The 18,218-nt window shown below is 40.2% G+C and overlaps 1 protein-coding gene across 3 annotated transcripts in view; it reads left to right on the plus strand.

The window, feature by feature from the left end:
• VCAN (versican) overlaps positions 1-18,218 on the plus strand; it is a 108,134-nt gene that overhangs the window by 77,023 nt on the left and 12,893 nt on the right. For all 3 annotated transcript variants that reach the window (XM_037032232.1, XM_037032230.1, XM_037032231.1), the window contains 2 exons: positions 3,436-3,594; positions 5,066-5,148. In XM_037032232.1, the coding sequence (XP_036888127.1) occupies positions 3,436-3,594; positions 5,066-5,148 (242 nt within the window). The remainder of the gene's footprint in view (positions 1-3,435; positions 3,595-5,065; positions 5,149-18,218) is intronic.

The following is an 18,218-nucleotide window of genomic DNA, read 5'->3' on the forward strand; positions in this document are numbered from 1 at the left end:
GCTAATAAATTAGAGAGTGGGGAAAATGCACCTAAGCTGCCTTTTAAAGCCTAGCTTTTTATAACATTATTACTCCCCTAAGGTAGATCACACAAATAAGCATTTTGTTCATGGGTGTACCTGGTGGATCCAGGGCCCAGTTACCTTCTCCATCTCTTTAAAGGAATTTTGTAATGAAAAAGATTTATTTTCCCCTCTCATTTCTGGTACCACCTAACTTTCAGGTACATTCTGTATTATCTTACAGCCAGTTTAACTTTCATCCACGCAGTCCTGAGAAAGAGCCGCCCCAGTCTGTTTACCAGATCCAGCTGTGCTTCTGTGATTCACTGCCAGGACTGTGAAAGATTGTTTTCTGCTCTTTTTCAGGTTGCCTAAGAACAAATGCTTTCTTCATTAACAGCAGCATTGTTGTCTAAACAGTTTTCTGTCCAGATTTCAGTGATGACTGGGTCATTGTTTCTTCAGCTGACTTTTTCTGTTCTCTGCCTTAGTAACACCCCAACTCCTGGTAACTGGAATGGGGCTACATGTTGATGGAATGATAAGAGATTTGAGATCTAGATGGGGTCTCAGAACCCTAGAAAGACAGTTCTGTACACACAGATTGCCCCCAGCCAAAGTCAATGATACAGCTTGCCAATAAGAAGTGCCTCAGCGTTGACAATTTCTTAAGACTTGACAGCTGTATGTCAGAGGTGTTAAAAACACTTTGTGCACATCATAAAGTGAACGGATTTTTTGTGAGGTTGTTTAAGAGTGATAGTTTCATCTCCTGTGGTCATGAACAGGAGGTTCCCCCCACCCGCACCCGCCAACATGCACAGACAAAATGAAACCTGGGGCTTTGCAGGGCAACCTGTGCACTGCCGGCGTTTTAAAGCATAAAAAGTATTTCCATGTCAAATGAATTTTAAGACAGAATCACCCGAAAGGTTGCCTTTTAATAAATAAAATATGTGTTACATTGCTTTTAGGTAAGATAGGGTCAACAGACTGCTTCTGATACCTCCTTTCAGAAGAGAACCCCAGGAGATGCTGCCCGACACGCTGTTTTTCCTCATACATACACTGAATAATAAAAGTTCAGTGAATCAGTGTGGGTATTTGGCTTTTTAAAAAAGTCACTTTGTCAAGTAATGTTTTAGTACAGATAAATACATTGTCCCTGTTTAGTTTTAACAGAAACCCTGCCCCTATTTTTGGACCTGTGATCTGACAGGAATGTGTGCACCTGCTAACTGAGAAAGGTGTTGTAGCAGTGACATGGTCATGGAGCTAGGTTTTATGATCATGTGTTTTTTGTGTGGGTGTAAAAGGAAAAATAACGATAGTGTATTTTACTGATCCAAGATAAAACCAGACTAAAACCATTTGGGTTGATAGAAGGTCAGAAAGAGTGTATAGAAGAATTTTTATGATGTATTGTTCAATAAATTAGGGATCCTCTAGAATTTTAAACTTTGTGTCTTGAAGTCAATGAGGACAATCTCCAAGGTTAAGGAACACTGTGCTATTGTAATATTGCATTATTGACTTTGGCAGTAAGAGTGTTCTAAAAATTTTTCCATTTTCTTCCCATGTAAACCAACCCCCTCCACGAAGATTGATTCCTTCCCCACCACTTACTTGCACCGAAGCTCAGAGTCCTTCATGAGAGCTCCACAAAAGGAAGATTACTACAGCCAAGTAACCAAAATATGCCTCATTCTTGGGCACTGAGTGCTACTTTTATACCAAATCATCTAGCTGTGTCTCATGTCCTTTCCTATGAGATTTGGTGTCTCCAAACAGCACTTGAATAAAGCTCAAAGCCTCTAGTGCACATGATTTAAACCAATTAGTCAGCCGGCTGTAACTAAACAACAGGCCAGATAGACTAAACTGAAATGAAGACTGTTCTCAGAGATAAGTTGCATCTGTCATATGATTATGGCCCAAATAACTGAAGCCAGGGAAAAGTGAATTTCATCTCTCACGGTGCATGCCTTCCCACAATTGTAGAAAGAGGAGTAAATAGAGCGAGAATCAGGAGGCAATTTGACTTTCAATTTAGCCACCAAGTCTGATACATAAAACAAGCATTTATTTCATGGAGGAAGGTTTGGTTTTTTCTATTGATCAGTAGATTTAAGGGAAGAACTGATGGTCATTAGGTAACATGGAAAGTTTTCTTGGTCCTTAACATGCTATGAACTTTACAGTTGTATTAGTTTAACATGTAATATTTAAATATATTTGTGAGAATTATTTTATAAAAATCAAAAATATTTCTATGTACTGTTATCAAATAGAGTTGAGCCCCACTTGTGAGTGTGAGTCTGAGAGGAGATCACCACTGGGAATGCAGAGCTATGAGCAAAGCTGCTTTCCTATGAAAATACATTAGAAATGGCAATCCAGGGAATACAGCTGACGCTTCCTGCCAGTGTATAATTTAAATACACTGAAAAAAATGTTTTCCTCCTACCAGGGCACTGGTTACAGTGCACTCATTGTGAAAGAGGGGAAAAGATAGATATATTTATCAACCCAGATAAAATGGCTTGGTGGAATATTGGGAATGCAGTTAAAGAACTTAGGTTTTGTCATTTTTAATAAATTAAAAATTTGGATACATTTGCATTTGCAGCTACCTATATTCCTGCTATTTTGGGGAGGAAGGCATGCAGCCTTAGCTATATCCCAGAGGCTGCCTACTGATGAAGATTTGTTTCTCTTTGTACATCTTACCTGGCCAGATACTGGCCGCCTGCTATCTCTCTGGGAAATGAGACCGGACTGCTGCCAGACCTTTGAAGTCCTTATGCAAGTGTTCAGAATCCTATTAGCTGGAGTTCTTATCGCTTAATTGATGCTCTTCAGAAAACTTTCATTTGTAAGGGATTAGCCCAAACTGCTTCACAAGTAAGCCAGTAGACACTACAGCCGAAGGGGTCTTGACTGGCCTCTCCTCCAGGCTTCTCTCCCTCTAAAGCTGGCTTTAATCAAGGAAATTGCCATTAAATACTGGCTTTTCAGTGCAAAAAATGTATAGTAAGTCCCCATGAGATGTCCTCCCCAGGTTCTGAGACTTTAAGTGAAATGGCGTCTTTATTTCATTTGAGTATATCAGGCCTGTGTCTAAGTAGAGGCTAATTGATAAAACACAGGAGTTAAGTTCCTACAGCATATCATCTACATGATAACAAAACAAAGTTGAACAGAAGGACAAGACTTTATCTGTTGACCTGTTGTACAGTCATCCACTTGGCAGGAATCAGCTAGACCCTCTTCATCATACTTTTTTTGTCATTATGACTAAGTTTTATGAATTTGTTACTATAGGGATGTTGCATTGATATGCCTTGGGTCTTCTGTTAATGCTTGGATTGGTGGGCCAAGTTTAAATGATGTAGGTGAGTTTGTTAAGCCTCTCGCCTTATCTCTGCCCAGACACCGAGACGTGTGACTATGGCTGGCACAAATTCCAAGGGCAGTGTTACAAATACTTTGCCCATCGACGCACGTGGGACGCAGCCGAACGGGAGTGCCGTCTGCAGGGCGCCCATCTCGCAAGCATCCTCTCTCACGAAGAACAAATGTTTGTGAATCGTACGTACCGAATGTACACTGCTTTCCTGAAGCTGCGCTCGTCCTCACCACCTGCTTAGCTTTCTCTCCATCTACCACCACCAGCAAAAAGAGTAGCTTTCTCAGTTCTGATTCAACTTAAGTCCTTCATCTGCAAACTACTTAAAATCATCTCTCCTATATGAGTCCCCGTTTTGGGAAACATTCAACTATACCATAGGAAGGCATTTTTTGGTCAGCCAGCACTGAGAGGTGAAGCAGCATGCTATAGATCAGGGGTGTCAAACTCATTTTCACAGGGGGCCGCATCAGCCTCGTGGTTGTCTTCAAAGGGCCGAAATAATTTTAGGACTGTATAAATGTGACTACTCCTTAACTGTTGAAATTACATTCAGCCCTTTAGAGGCAACTGTGAGGCTGATGCGGCCCCTGGTAAGAATGAGTTTGACACCCCTGCTGCGGCTTGACTACATGAAATTGCTTTGATCATTTTTTGACTTACAAAAATGGCGACCTCTTATGGTTCAGTATAATTATTCTGATGGTTATTGCCTTTGTGGTCTCTGTTTTGAATATGCACATGCACATGCTGTCTGAAGTTAAAGAGAACATTGCTTTCAGTTATTTCCGTCCCAGTAATTAAGATTGAATTGTTAATAGTGCCCTATTTTTATCCTCTGTGCATAATTCATTCTCATTCAAGTTTCTAATTATTTTAGACCATAGAAAGTGGACTTTCATAGTATGATAATAAGTAGATGGAGACAATGCTATGAAACTTACCACCAAAGTTATTTACTAATTCTTTAAACTATAGCACAGATGAGGGCAGCTAGGTTTTTGTAGCAAATATGTAGAAATTCTTGGTTCATAAAGCATTGTTTGATGCTTGCTTAAATATGTTCTCCTGATGCCTGCTATCTTTTAGAAATATGATCATTAATCTGTAATTTGGATAGAAGTTCATTTAACTTTTTTGCCTGACATGCTTACCTGTGACACATTTTATGGTGAAAGCCATTATTTTTGAGGAAATTCTGCAAAACTGTCTGGCACAGGTATTCGGTGTTTAAACTGCTTTAGGGCAAACATGTGGCTTCCAAAGTGAGACCAGCGTGGGTAAGATCTCTCCTGCTGTATTGAGTCACTAAATTTTTGGCTAATGGCATAATAATAAAAAAATAAATCCAAAGTTTCTATCATCAGGAAGCATGAATAAAAACATTCATATTGTAACAAATTGTTACAAAGATGATTGTCTATGTCTGATATTTTAATGTTTAGCAATGTTTGCAAATTACCTTTTTAGTTTAAAGCTCATTGGGCAGGAGAACAAAAGGAAGTTAGACCATGAAATATTTTTATGAGCAACCTAACAAAAATTTAGCCAGAAAAGGATGCATGATTCACCCTGAAATATTTTTTTTTACTACAGTCCATCCGTATTTTGGAAAGCTAATACAAATATCTGTGTCATTTACTGTCTTTGTAGGCGTGGGCCATGACTACCAGTGGATAGGCCTCAATGACAAGATGTTTGAGCATGACTTCCGCTGGACCGACGGCAGCACACTGGTAAGCTGCTGATGCACGTAATGCCCATTGTAGGAACTTGGTGCTGTGTGCCGATTGCGTTGTGCGGAGGACGTATTAGACTGGAGACCAGTTAAGGGACTTGCTCTGGGTCGCTCAGTGAAATGGAGGGGAGTTAGCCCAGAGTTCCAGGAGAATGTATCTGGACACCAGTCCTTCAATCACCGTGGCTCTCTCCGAAAGAAGACTGTATCAGATTTCCATTGAACTGGTAAACCACATAATCAGAATTGCCTTTAGTCTGTCTTTAAGATAGTTATCTTGGCTTTGTATAGTAGCTTCAAAATGAAAAGGAAAAGAATAACTGTAAGAGAAAAGGCCTTTAAAAATACCTTTCTCTATTATATAATTATACTGGAAATCTGCTATAAGGCATGGCTCATTGTATATCCAAGAAAAAAATACCCACTTTTTTTCATCTTAAAAAAAATGTTGGATTGTGATCTTATGAATTTCCTCCCATTCAAGCTCTGCTGACTAATTATATGTTTTGTTATAAAGAAAGGAATGATTTGGTAATACTGGCCACTATCTCGAGTAGCCTGGAATAAGATTCTTAAGTCAGGATAGGTAAAGCTGTTTTTCTTTGTTTCAAAAAGACTCAAGGAGGGTTAGCTACACCAGCTGCGTCTGGGCCTCCTGTTGGAATCACCGGGAGGATGTAACAAGGCAACAGCTGCCTAGAACTCAGTGCAAGTTCATTGCAGCAGAACCTCTGGCAGCTGTGTTTTCTGAGTGGGCCCCAGGTGACTGAAATGCACATAAAGTTGGGATGCACCGGGCTAGGCAGCAAGTGTAAATTAAATTCTAAGTTAGATAAACAGGAAGAAAAGTTGAAAATAGTTGTTAAGCTCTTTTGGGGGTGCGAGTTACTTAGCTGCTTAAATTTCATTCATTAGCTGCCGCTCATCTAATTTAATGAATTTGGCAACATGTAAAGTTCATCTTAGAACAAATGCCAAAGTAATCGGTTTTGGAAGTTCTACTCTGTCCAGGAAAGCTTCTTTGTGCTCTGTGGACATACGGGGGAGGGACCCCCCCCCAAATGGAATTTATTTATTAAAAAATTGTATATTTATTCTCACATGTTTAAACTTAAGTCACCTTCAAAGTATTCTCCATTTGATGTGGTACATCTATCGAGACTTTTTTTCACTGTGCAAAACAGTTTCTGAATGCATCAATTTTGATGGCTTTTAGGGCTTCTGCTGTTTTTTGTTTCACCTCTTCCACACTGGCAAAACGTTTTCCTTTGAGAACTTTTTTCACCTGGGGAAACAAAAAAAATATCACTTCGGGCAAGATAGAGTCAATAGGGAGGGTGGTTCATGAGGGCCATGCCTTTTTTGTCAAAAATTGCTGAACACTCTGCGTGGTATGGGTGGGTGCACTCATAAATCACCCATCATGTAATGGGGAAACATGTTGAAAGAGTTTGCAAAAAATTTTACTGAAGCCAAATGCAGCCTCTCACAGCAACACCACTTGATACACTGCCTGATTCAGATGGCTTTCTAGAACACTTGTCTAGCAGAGGAAGCCTGTACTACAAGGGGCCCACCCGCCAGAAGGTAATTCTGGGTTTTTTTTTGGGGGGGTCTCTTCTCCTACTCCTTATTGCATCCATGTCATCCACTGCAATAAGGACTTTGCATTTGCTTATTCCCCATAAACAACCTTTGTAGGAGGCATTAGGTGTTTTACAGGTGAAGAAAGGACAGGTCAGTAGGCTGAGATATTTGCACAGAGCCCAATGCTATTAAAAGGTGAAGCCAGTATTTGAACTCAGGCCTGTCTCCAAAGCCACTGGCCTTTTTCTGGCTGGTACTTCCTTGACTCTAAAGAGTATCCTTACTACATTTTTGCCTTTAGCAACCCTGAGATAAAGCTTGGCTTGCCCTTTATTTGTTATGACTACTTATGTGTAATCAGTACTGTTTGCCATTCAAGTTCATGAGTAGATACTTCGGCAAGAATCAAAAAACATAAAGAAAGCTGATTGCCCATAAAACATATTCCCAGTCAGGTATATGAACCACAGCGTCTGGGCTAATTAGTCTTATTTCCTTCTAATCGTCCTCACTAATTGCAAAAATCTGCAATTTTTGCATCTGTATGTTTTCTTTTTGTTGTAACTAAGGGGGATAAATATGGTCAATCAGGTGAGTAGTGGTTGGCATGGCACAAGTCCTTGCATGTTAATTTTAATTGAAGATAGACTTGTTTTATTAATTTATAAGTGAATATAAAAAGTAAAAGAACATTTTTCTATATATTACAGATGGTTGAAACCATTCAAAATTCTGTTAATGTGTATTATGTAGTATAGGCATTTAATGAGTTTGGCCTTGTTGATGCCTATGTCTTTCTTGTGTGATAAAATGGGCTCGAAGGACACTTATCAAGTCTCTCTCTCACAGACTTTCCTTTATAAATAGCCCAGTGGAAAGTGCAGGTCCATGTGAGATCCCAACCACATGACAGAAGCCAGAATGTCAAGGGCTCAGGTGGCCAATTGGGTTGGTGCTTGTGCCCTGCAGACTCAGACACCGCACAGTCCACCTGCGTGCGCCAGCCCTGAGCCTCGAATAGCTGCATCTGGCAGGTGGAGTGTACGTAAAGCCTGGCATTCGCTACATACTCACCTGATTGGGCCAAGTCCCTGACTATGTACCATCTCTCATAGGTTACATAGAATTGATTTGTGTGTTTTCATTCTTAGCATTTTTGTGTGTTATAGATGTTTATTCTGGTCTCTCCATTAGGAGGTCAGCTCTTCAAAGAAGTGTTTCTCTTGTTTGCTTTTTATTTCTCACAGTGTCCCTATAAGATCTGTGAGCTTGATTAATGAGACTAAATATTGACTTCCATCTGGCAGCCATGTAAGATCTATTAAAATATCTTAGGGAATTCATCTTCCCTGTCAGGTACCAGTCAGGTTAGCTTGGCCCGCCAATTGTTATTATTCCATTCCGCCAAAGCAAGGCAAGTTAACCATGTTTTTCATCTGTGTCCATTAATTTTTAATGGACTGTGAAAATTACCATTTTCATAATCAGACTAGTCTTAAACTTGGAAAATAAGCATGCATTGGACTTTGTCAAAAAATATTGATTTCACTAGAAATTTTCACAGGAAGGTAACCCAACATTGATAACTACAAAATGTGCACAGGAACCTTATTCCTAATTAGACATTTTAGGTTTTAGGCCCGGGGTTACGGAGAGAGCACCAAGGGAGGGCCTTGGTCGGAGAAGGCAGCAGATGAATTACATAAACAAGCCAAGTGTATCAAAGAAATGACACAAACAACTCCAGAAAAAACTCTGACAGACCCTTGGTTTCTTCTTAGTTCACTCTCTGTATAAAATGAAAGGGTGGTACGGAGTGGCCCTTAGCTTTGAACATTTGGGAACAGAAAAGAACGTCTGCCCCACAGCCGGTCTCCCTCCCATCTGACTGATCTCCGGCCCACTTGCTGATCCTGTTCCCACCCTTGCCCCCATCCCTTCCTCTCTGGGACAGCCTAGGTGACTCTCAGACTGGTTTGTGGTCCTTTCTGCAGCCACCGTCCCCTTAACAGGTTCCATATGTGCAACAGGCCTTTGAATAAAAGAGCTCTCCTTTGTTTCGCTGTTTATTCCAAGTGTCTTGCTTTTCAAAGTGCCCCTAATAGTAAACTTTTCACCGGAGAAAGCAGTATCTGCTTACACTTGGAAATGGTGTTAACTTGACTGTGTGTAATTTTAAGGACTTCGTTTATATTTTAGAGTGATTTCTCTCCTTCCCACCCCCACTCCATTTTTGGCTTGAAAGATTGATTAGGGTTTAACCTTCTTGGGAGGCACAGCGGTGTTAAAACAAAAGGAACCTTTGGTTACTCAGCTCAATATTCAGTAGAAACAAGTTTATATTAGGCCTCGATTACAGTAATTATTTTTCTTGAAATAATTAAGCTTCTCTTTCAATCAACTTTCGGTATAATTTTAACATATTTAACATGATTATGCTTTACAGCTAGACTAATTCAGCTCACATGCTTATGCTAAATTAACAATGTTATTTGTCCAAATTTTCTGAATTGCCTTTCTTCTTCAGATTCTGATCGATTCGTTCCCCATTAGTGGCATCTGAAATAGGATGTTGACACAATTAATAAAATGCCAAATTCCTGCTTTTGTGATGTTGTAAAAACCTTTTTTATTGTTGATTTGGTGTGTTTGCCCAGTAAATTTCACAAAAGGATACTTGTGAGTAAAGTTGGTTCTGGGCTCCCCTTTGTGATGTGTATTAAGGTTATTTTCTCTGAACACATCTACATTTTCACTTGGGCTTCAACTTGGGTGTCACAAAGTTACTTCTATCAGCAGCTGTGATTCCTCCTCACAGTTACGCTTTAACTTGACTTTGACCTCTGTCACAGTGAAATGCCACGAGTGCTTTATTAGAAACCTTGGCAAATAACTTCAATAATGAAATACTTTCCTCGTCACACAAGTAATGTCTTCAAAGACATGAAGTTCAGCCATCCAAGTTAAATACACATTAGAGCTGGTAAAGTTAAACAAATATTTCTTATCTAGCTTTTATAGTATTATCTGACTTTTAAGCTCTATCCTTAACTCATTGTTAAATGAAGGACTAGTCTGAAGTGTTTTCCCCCAGACCTGTTTTCAGTGCTTACGACCTTCCCCTCTCCTTGCTCTGAACTCGTTTTACTCCCTTTTAAAAATTCTTCAATGTCTTCCTATTGCCTGCAGTAACGTTCTGAGAGTCAGCGTGGCATACCGAGTCCACCAACTTCCTCTGCCACTTCCTGTGCTAGCCCATCTCCAGACACCCTCTGGAAGAAGCCAGAACGTCTCATTCCTGCAGGTCTTTGCATACGCTTGCCCTGGTACTTAGAACGTTCATGTCCCTTGCCCTAATTTTATTTCATAAGCATTCCGTTCCTTGCTCAGCCAAGGGTCTCCTTTGTCCAGGAAGCCTTCCTGCGGCTCTTCCCATCCTACCACAGACCTCTGGGGCGTAATTGCCTGCCACTGTGCTTTCTGAGGCCGAGACTCACTTTCATCTCCATTTGTTCAACACCTAGCAGAATTATTGACAAAAATAGATACCTAATAAATGTTTTTTGAATGATATTCAATAGCCATACATTGTTCAGTGAACTTAACTGTTCCACTGTCATCTTTTGAATCCTAAAATGACCCATCAAGTCTTTTGGCCAAATCTCTTTGTGGCAATTCTTGCATATCTAGATTAAATATTTTGTTTAAAGTTGTACCAGTATGGAAAAACATTAAAACCTAACAGGTAGGATTTCAAATATGGTGACAAGAAAAAAATCTTCCTCAGAAACAGAAATTTATAGCTAAGCACAATGAATGCATCTTAGAAAAGTTGTTAACCCAAGGAAAACAGTGTTCCTCCTGGGAACGATGACAGTTTTGTCCATGGTTGTCCAAAGAATACATTTATAGTAAACTTTAGGGAGAAGAAATGGAAAGTAAACTTTTCAACCTCTGCGCCCTGCAGGTTTGAGTTACACGAGGGCAGATTTTCCATGGAGAATTAGGAAACCAACGACTACTCACAACTTTGAAGGAGGATTTTTTCCAAGATAGGTACATATTCTACCATTATATTCTTTTAAGAAAAATGACTTTAAAGAGCCCTGTTATCTAAATCCAAGTGTGATAAGACAAGTAAAAGGAAATCCCACTCCTGGATGTTATCAGCCCACTTCCCCTTTTATAGATTGCTCGACCAGGAGGAGCTGTTGCCTAAGGGGGGACGGAGCTTCATTCTTTCACCCACCATGTGTGACTGTCCTTTCCCGCACAGAGGGGGCCAGACCTCAGGAAACACTTCCACTTCTCCACCTATGCTTCCTGGCAATCTCATGCTCACAACTTTCTTTGCAACTATAGACTATTGTGTGTCCGTGGATAGCACCGTTAGGGAGATATTGGAAACAGGTGCTGTCATCTCACTACTTTGAATAACCTGCTTCCCCAGCCAGTGTTTTAAAATCAATCCACGGACCAGAGATTTAAAGCTGTCACCTTCCCGCTCCATCCTCCTTCTGATCCCAAGAAGTAAAATTCTCATGAGGGGAATTCTCCGTGGTCTGTACTGCTCCTTCCTCCCTTCCCTTCCCTTCATCTCCCAGCACCTTCAAAGCTAGCCCCGCACTACGGGAGACCCCACGCTTCAGTGGGTCAGATGCCGTTACTTCAAAGGAAAGCGTCACCTGACAGCCTTGTCCAGAGGTTGAGGACTGAACAGAACTGACAGCTCCCTGTTTAAAATACTGAGGGGCTTCTGGAAAGTTTGATTTGTTTGGTAAGAAAAAAAACAAACCCCAAATTTATCCTTATACATTTTAATAAACACTTCCTACATCTCTTTCCCGTTTCCCTTCCGTCATCTCACTCTGTTAGCACGTAAGCCGGACCCTTCGAGGCAGCTGGCCTGCGGGTTTCCCAGGAAGAAGTCAGGACCTCCCTCCTCCTCACCCTTCGGGGCATGCACAGACTTCCTCTCCTCTGCGCTGGTCTGGAGCTAGCCAGCAGGTTCTGGAGCAATTGACTAATTCACAGATTGATAACTGTTTTATTTTCTAGTTCTGGCCAACTCATCTTGTCTCTTGTTACAATACAGATCACAATATAGCTTACAAAACACTGCTTGATAGCCTTTGCTACTTAAAAAGATTCTACTTACAAATATTTCTAGAGCATAACTAAATACTGCTTTTGTTTTTTATTTTTATAAGCATGATCCGAAGTTGGCAAGCTGGCACACCTAGAATCTGGGACACCCACTCGCCCTCCTGGGTAGAGTCGGCTCGTGACAATAGCCAGATTGGTTGTGGATTTGACTTTAAATCCAGAGTGCCTTTTCTTCTTTCATAAACAAGCACATCAGTCTGTCAAGCAAAGTATTGTGAGAAAAAACAGCCTTGAAAAAAGTAGAAACAATAAAGAAATAGCCCTTAACCCAGGAAGAGACAGTTAAAAGGGGCAGAGAAAAAGTAACAAATCGCAGGCTATAAACCATTATTCTTTTTCTGCAGGAATGTATCATTATTGCGCTTCATAAACACAAAGGTTTTAGCCTCCTCCCTCTCCCAGATGTGTTGGACCTTGAAAAGAGAATCAGGACTATTAACTAATTTCTGGTGTTTTCTAAACTTTTTTGTAGGTTTCTGCTCCTTTGAAAGGATTACATGATTTAGCAGAGAAATAATGCAAAACAACCCCCCCCCAAACCTAAAACTTAACTTTTTCTCTTTCTACCTGAAAATCTCAGAAGACTTTCTATAAAGCATTTGCAGATGGATATGTGTCAGCTGTGGGGTGGTGTCAGCTCCAAGTCAAATGCCGCTTCTCTGTGAACAGGTCACACTGCATATCCACATTAATTTAATTATGTTGAACCTCACAGGCTTCATTATATTAACTTAAAAGCCAAGGAAAACATATGCTGTTTCCTCAGCCTTTAACACATTCATCATTATTAGAAAAATTCTCAGTTTCTTTTCTGCAAAAGACCACCAAGCTCTTAATGAACATTTTTACTTATGTTGCAGTTCAGTGTGATTTGAAACTCAGCACTGGTCCTTCTGACTCTGCATGAGAAATGTAAGGCGTTACAGACGGGCTCTAGAACAGAAAACTCTCATCTCCACCTCACCTTTTCTTGCGTGCAAATAGCTAGTGATGGGTCAAACAGCTGGAAAAACAGTATTTACCCATCACTGGAAAATCATTTCATAATTGAGAAGATTACCCCCCCAAAAAGTTATCAATGGCATAGCTCCTTCTCACAGATGCTCTTCCGACATGCTCTATGAAACTTTAAAGTCACATACAGGCATTTAAATTTCATGACTAATAATTTCAGGCGATGAATAACCATCAAAGAGGAAAAAAAAAAAATGTTGAATGGGTTTTGGCAGTTTCGCATTGCATTTGGATGTTAGCACTTCCTGACTAAAGACCTGTGCAAACAAGCCCCTGCGAAGGAGTCCACTGGCACCCATTCACGGTAGGCACTGAATGCAAGTGGCTCCAGGGGGCTCTGCCTGGGGCCCTGTCTCCAAGTGGTCTCACAGTGGGAGGAACTCACATCCTTTGGAAAATGCTGTTGATAATTACTGCCTTTGTCGGGCAGTGAGCTCACACTATTACACAAGATTAGTGCTGCACTCAAGACCTGGCAGATTGTCTCCCCATACAGAGGTTTGCCAGCTAGGAAAAGAGTGGGCACGCTGCCACTTTAACAACTATCAGGAGACCCCAAGGTAGTTTTTCTTCCTTCAGCATATTCATGTTTGTGGGAGCTGACTGCAGGCTGCCAGCCTCAGGCAGTGACACCAAAACAAACGTCTCTTTCTCCTTTAAAACAAAGCTGCTCTTTTCCTCTCAGTTGTTCAACTAAAAGACAACAGCAAAACCATAACCTCCCTTAAACGATACATAAACAAGGACCCAGACCAGAGTAACCTTAAGCAAGTATGAGGATCAGGAGAGGGTCAATCTCTACCTTGCAGAGAGGTCATTTGCCCCGAACAAGTTAAATAAAACAGAGTTAAATGTACCCTCCACAGACTGCACACAAATGCCTATTGTGTCCCACAGCTGTCTAGGGGAAACGAAGGCATTTTAAGGTCCCCAAATGTTTTTATTTCTGTAATAAGTAGTCCTTCTAGCTTTCTTTCAGATAAACGTTTGACCTGTGTTCTGAATGGTTGGGGGTAACCCAGCGTGGTTATTAAGTTCTTTGTTTAGGGAAAGGTGGCCTCTTATCAGCGTGTGTTTCAAACCGGTAAGCCGCGCTCTTGGCGAAGTGTTTTCTGTTTGGAGTTTGCTTTTATCCTTCGGTGGTTATCTGCTCGCCCTTGGCATCCACTGCATTTGGATGTCATTTGTAGCTGTGGGAGCACAGGGGGAAAGAGGGGTTTGCACACAGGGAAGTCGGCTTCTGGTGTCATGTTTCTATAGCTACTCTTGATAAGCTTTCACCTAAAACCACACTGAATGTGAACCACACTGTGGACATTCATTTGTGCACCTAGGTGTGAATGATCTGCCCCATTATAAGGGTTTTAGGTAGGTATTATCGATTTTGCTTTGCTTCTGATATGATTTCACCGTTGACATAAACCATGGGATAATTTAAAAAGCAAAATGGAGAGAAGCAGCTGCCATAGATGAACATTTCAGTCCAATAGGATATTCAGATTATGGCCACCACGGCCTCTAACAGAGCAGAACGCAAATCAGGTTGGCAAAGATGCTCTGGCTGAGGTCCACCCTCTAGCAAAGTGTTCTCTTCACGCTCTCCCTCCCAGAACTGCGAGGACATACACAGCCAATCCTGTCATTTTTTTCTGTGACATGGAGTAAATAATTATAATTTCTGGTGGTGTATTCTAAATTCTTTTTTGTTAATCGTTTGTAATTCATAAAATAATGATGGATGGAGATCACCACCTAGTGGCCATGTTGTATTTTGCGTTTCGAAACTACGCATTCCCCGCCTGCCATCTGAATGTCTCTACAGGGATAACTTTCTCTGTGAATTAAATTCCTGTAGCTTTGCGTTTAAAAGTTCTAACTTGAATTACTTTATATTGTGAACCTGAAGGTTACCTATGAAAAAGGTGATTTTTCAAATGCAGCTTGAGGCCAACCCATGGAGTCACGTGCTCGGTAAAATCCTAGCAACTGAGGCAAATATTAGGACCAGTGCCCCAGTCTCTACTTTATACACAATAATACACACAGGAAAGTTTTCTTTGGCGAGTTTCCTTGGTGTACGAATCTAGAGGAATTTTTTGGTTTTCTTATGAAAATGTTTTACAATGAATTAAATTAGCGGTATCTGGGATGGGACAGACTAGGTGAAAATAGTGACTGGACTGTTCATGGGAAAAAAAACACCCAATTATAATTTGAAGTTTTAGTAAATTCTCCCCCAAATTACAATAACATATTGCATCATAGACTAGCTTCCCTGGGCAAATGTCAAGGATGTTTTTTTTAATAGAATGTCTATGATTAATTGTTCAAATGTGCTTGGCAACATTCATAATAATTCTGAATCACAGGGCTTTTAATTCACCATTCAGGGTAATCTGAGTTAGAGTGAATTTTAAAAATTAAAAGGTGATCTCATTTAAGCTGATAAACTATCTAAAGATAGCTGGACATAGGGAGACAGAGTAGGCCTTTACTAGCTGTAGGTTCAAGATTTGCCGTTGCAGTTCCGCACTAGAAACCTTGAGGATACACAGTATGAAATGATTGGTACCTTTTGCTCGGGCCATAACCCAATAGCTGACTGGTGTGTAAGAACTGTTCTATTAGCTACCAAGTCTGTCTAATGAATAGCTTAGCTTCCCATCTCCAGGGCTCTGTTGTTGTCTGCACTGCTAATCATTTAAATATTTGCATATTCTTTATGGTATTTATGGTGAGAACCTACCTGCTACACAGGTCTTTCTGAGTGCCAGTGAGCGCTGGGCACACTGTAGGGTGTGTGCCTGTGTGTGTGATGGTGGAAAGCCTCAAATGGGTGGCTCACAGAAAGATAGCCTTTAATTTAACCTAGTGTCTGTGAACGTTCTTTTTTGTTTTTAGTATAGGGGAAAAGAAAGCAAGAGATTCTAAACAGAATGTCTAAGTCTTTAGAAGAACTAGTTAGTGAACAATTGATTATTCTTTATAGTCATTAGATCAAGTTAAGAGAAATTGTAAAATTGTAATGAAAATAATTTGAACCCTGCCAGCTGTGGCTCACTGGACTGAGCACTGGCCTGAAAATCAAAGGGTTGCCAGTCTGATTCCCAGTCTGGGAACCTGCCTGGGTTGCGGGCTAGGTCCCCAGTGGGGGCATGTGAGAGGCAACCATACATTGATATTTCTTTCCCTCTCTTTCCCTTTTCCTCTCTCTAAAAATAAGTAAAATAAAATAAAGGCAAATAATTTGAAATGGATTAAGTATTATGACAGGCTAGTTATTAAGTTTGGATAAGAAAAAAGATGCTTTGAAAACTTCTTAGTTTTAAGATGCAGATAAAAGGAATTTAAACACAAAAGTCTTTAATGTTTTGGGAATTCTTTCTCTAGCAGAGGTTGAATTATGACCTTGCATCTTCAAGGTTTTGATTTTTTGAATTGACATTCTTTTTCAAACACTTCTCTGAAAATATTGATGTAGAAAAATGAACACTGTTTTAGAACATTGTATGGAGGTAGAAAAGGAAGCCAACCTATGCTTCAAGAACCTTTCTTGCTCCAGCCTTTTATTTTCAGTCGAGCTGTTCGTGCAGGTCCTCATCGTTTGCTTGTATCTGTCACTTAAAGGACCAGCTGGGATATGACTGTCACAGTAGTAACTCATACTGCTTAGTCTTGTTTCCTTTAACTGAAAGCACAGCCCAAAGCTGAACCCAAGCAAACTTTTTTTTTTTAAGCAAAGCAAACTCCTGGTTTATTTCTAAATCTATTAACCTTGTGATAAAGTCAGTTACCTATCTCTGCAAAAGGAAATAGTCAGTCATTTACATTACATTTTCATCATCAGTTCGTTTTGATCCTGCTTGTTATCTTTATCCTGCTTGTTTTGTTAATGCTAGTTATCTGCTGAGGGTTTAAGGCCCCAGGGTCACGGCCCTGTGGTGTGTATTTTAAAGATGAAAGATGTCTGCTACCTCTGACTGACAGGGACTCTTAGACTCTCCACAATCAGAGGTTCACCTTGAAGGGATGTAAACCCTGTCTGACTTTAGCAGATTCCCGGTAACTTTCAAAAGCAGAGACCCCATCCCTACACACACACTTTTCCTCTAGTATGTTTATTGAATCAAGTTGGAGACTTGAGAAGAGCAAGAAAGAATAGCTTTTTAGCCTTTCTGCTTGAGAACAATTACTCAAATCCCTGTTACATCTGTGGGATTGAGGCCACTTTCTGAGAGTGGCAACTGGCAGGCAGGGAGGTTCTGTGTGCTCCAGAAGACCTGCAAAATAATTCTTTGTTTTTGTGTTAATATGAGACAGAAATAAATTTTTGACAATACAATATGGGTTATTTGGAGTAATCTAAGTATAAAGTTGGATGGAATTTTTAAAATTTTTTTCTCACATTTTACTTATTTCTAGAGAGAGGGGAAGGGAGGGAGAAAGAGAAGGAGAGAGACATTGATTGGTTGCCCTGGCCTGAAACACCTGCAACTCAGGTACATGCACCGACCAGGAATCGAACTGGTGACCTTTTGGTTTTCAGGGCTATGTTCAACCTACTCAGTCACATCAGTTAGGGCTAAAGTTGGATGGATTTTGATGAATAACTTCAGTCTGCTCTGAATTTTCCTCCTCAATATTAGGATTGGTTCAAAATGAGTTCTCAGGTTTGTGGCAACAGTTTTCATGTGAGAAACTCTGTATAGCTGGTGGATTTTCACTGGAGGCTTTTTGAATCCTTTTATGTGTTTGGCAGCTGACTTGCCTGAATCTGGTTGAGAGGGGAAGAAAAAGAAAACACTAACTGAGAAGTTACTCAATCCAGTTTAATTGAAATGGTGGTTGTTTTTTTCTTCTTTCTTTCTTTTTTTTACAGATAGAGAGTGGTACACATTTAATTGGAACTCTAAAAATAAAGTAATTTTATCATACAACGTACACCATTAAGCAGTTTTATATTAGGTATAAAACAATTATCTCTAAATAAGATGCAAGTTTGTCACAGAACATGTAGAAAATGTTAAATCTTTGCTAGCTTTTTCTCTACATCAATATTTGAGTTTTATGTCATAATTTTCTGCCATTAGAAGGAAACAGAAATGCAAAGTAATGTAGGGTTCTCTTTTCAGGTGTCGCATTCACCTAATTCTGGTCTTGGGAGGGCAACAGGGGTTTGGGGTGGGGAACACGAGTCTCGGAGACGGAGACAAATGTGCCAAAGACTGATCAACATTTTTTTTTTATGAAGTTCAGGTCAATTCTCCTTAAGACACACTAACTTTTTGGAATAATTCTTAG

This window comes from Sturnira hondurensis, unplaced genomic scaffold (assembly GCF_014824575.4).
Source record: "Sturnira hondurensis isolate 20B ecotype Veracruz unplaced genomic scaffold, ASM1482457v3 Scaffold0021354, whole genome shotgun sequence".
NCBI classification, from domain to species: Eukaryota; Metazoa; Chordata; class Mammalia; order Chiroptera; family Phyllostomidae; genus Sturnira; species Sturnira hondurensis.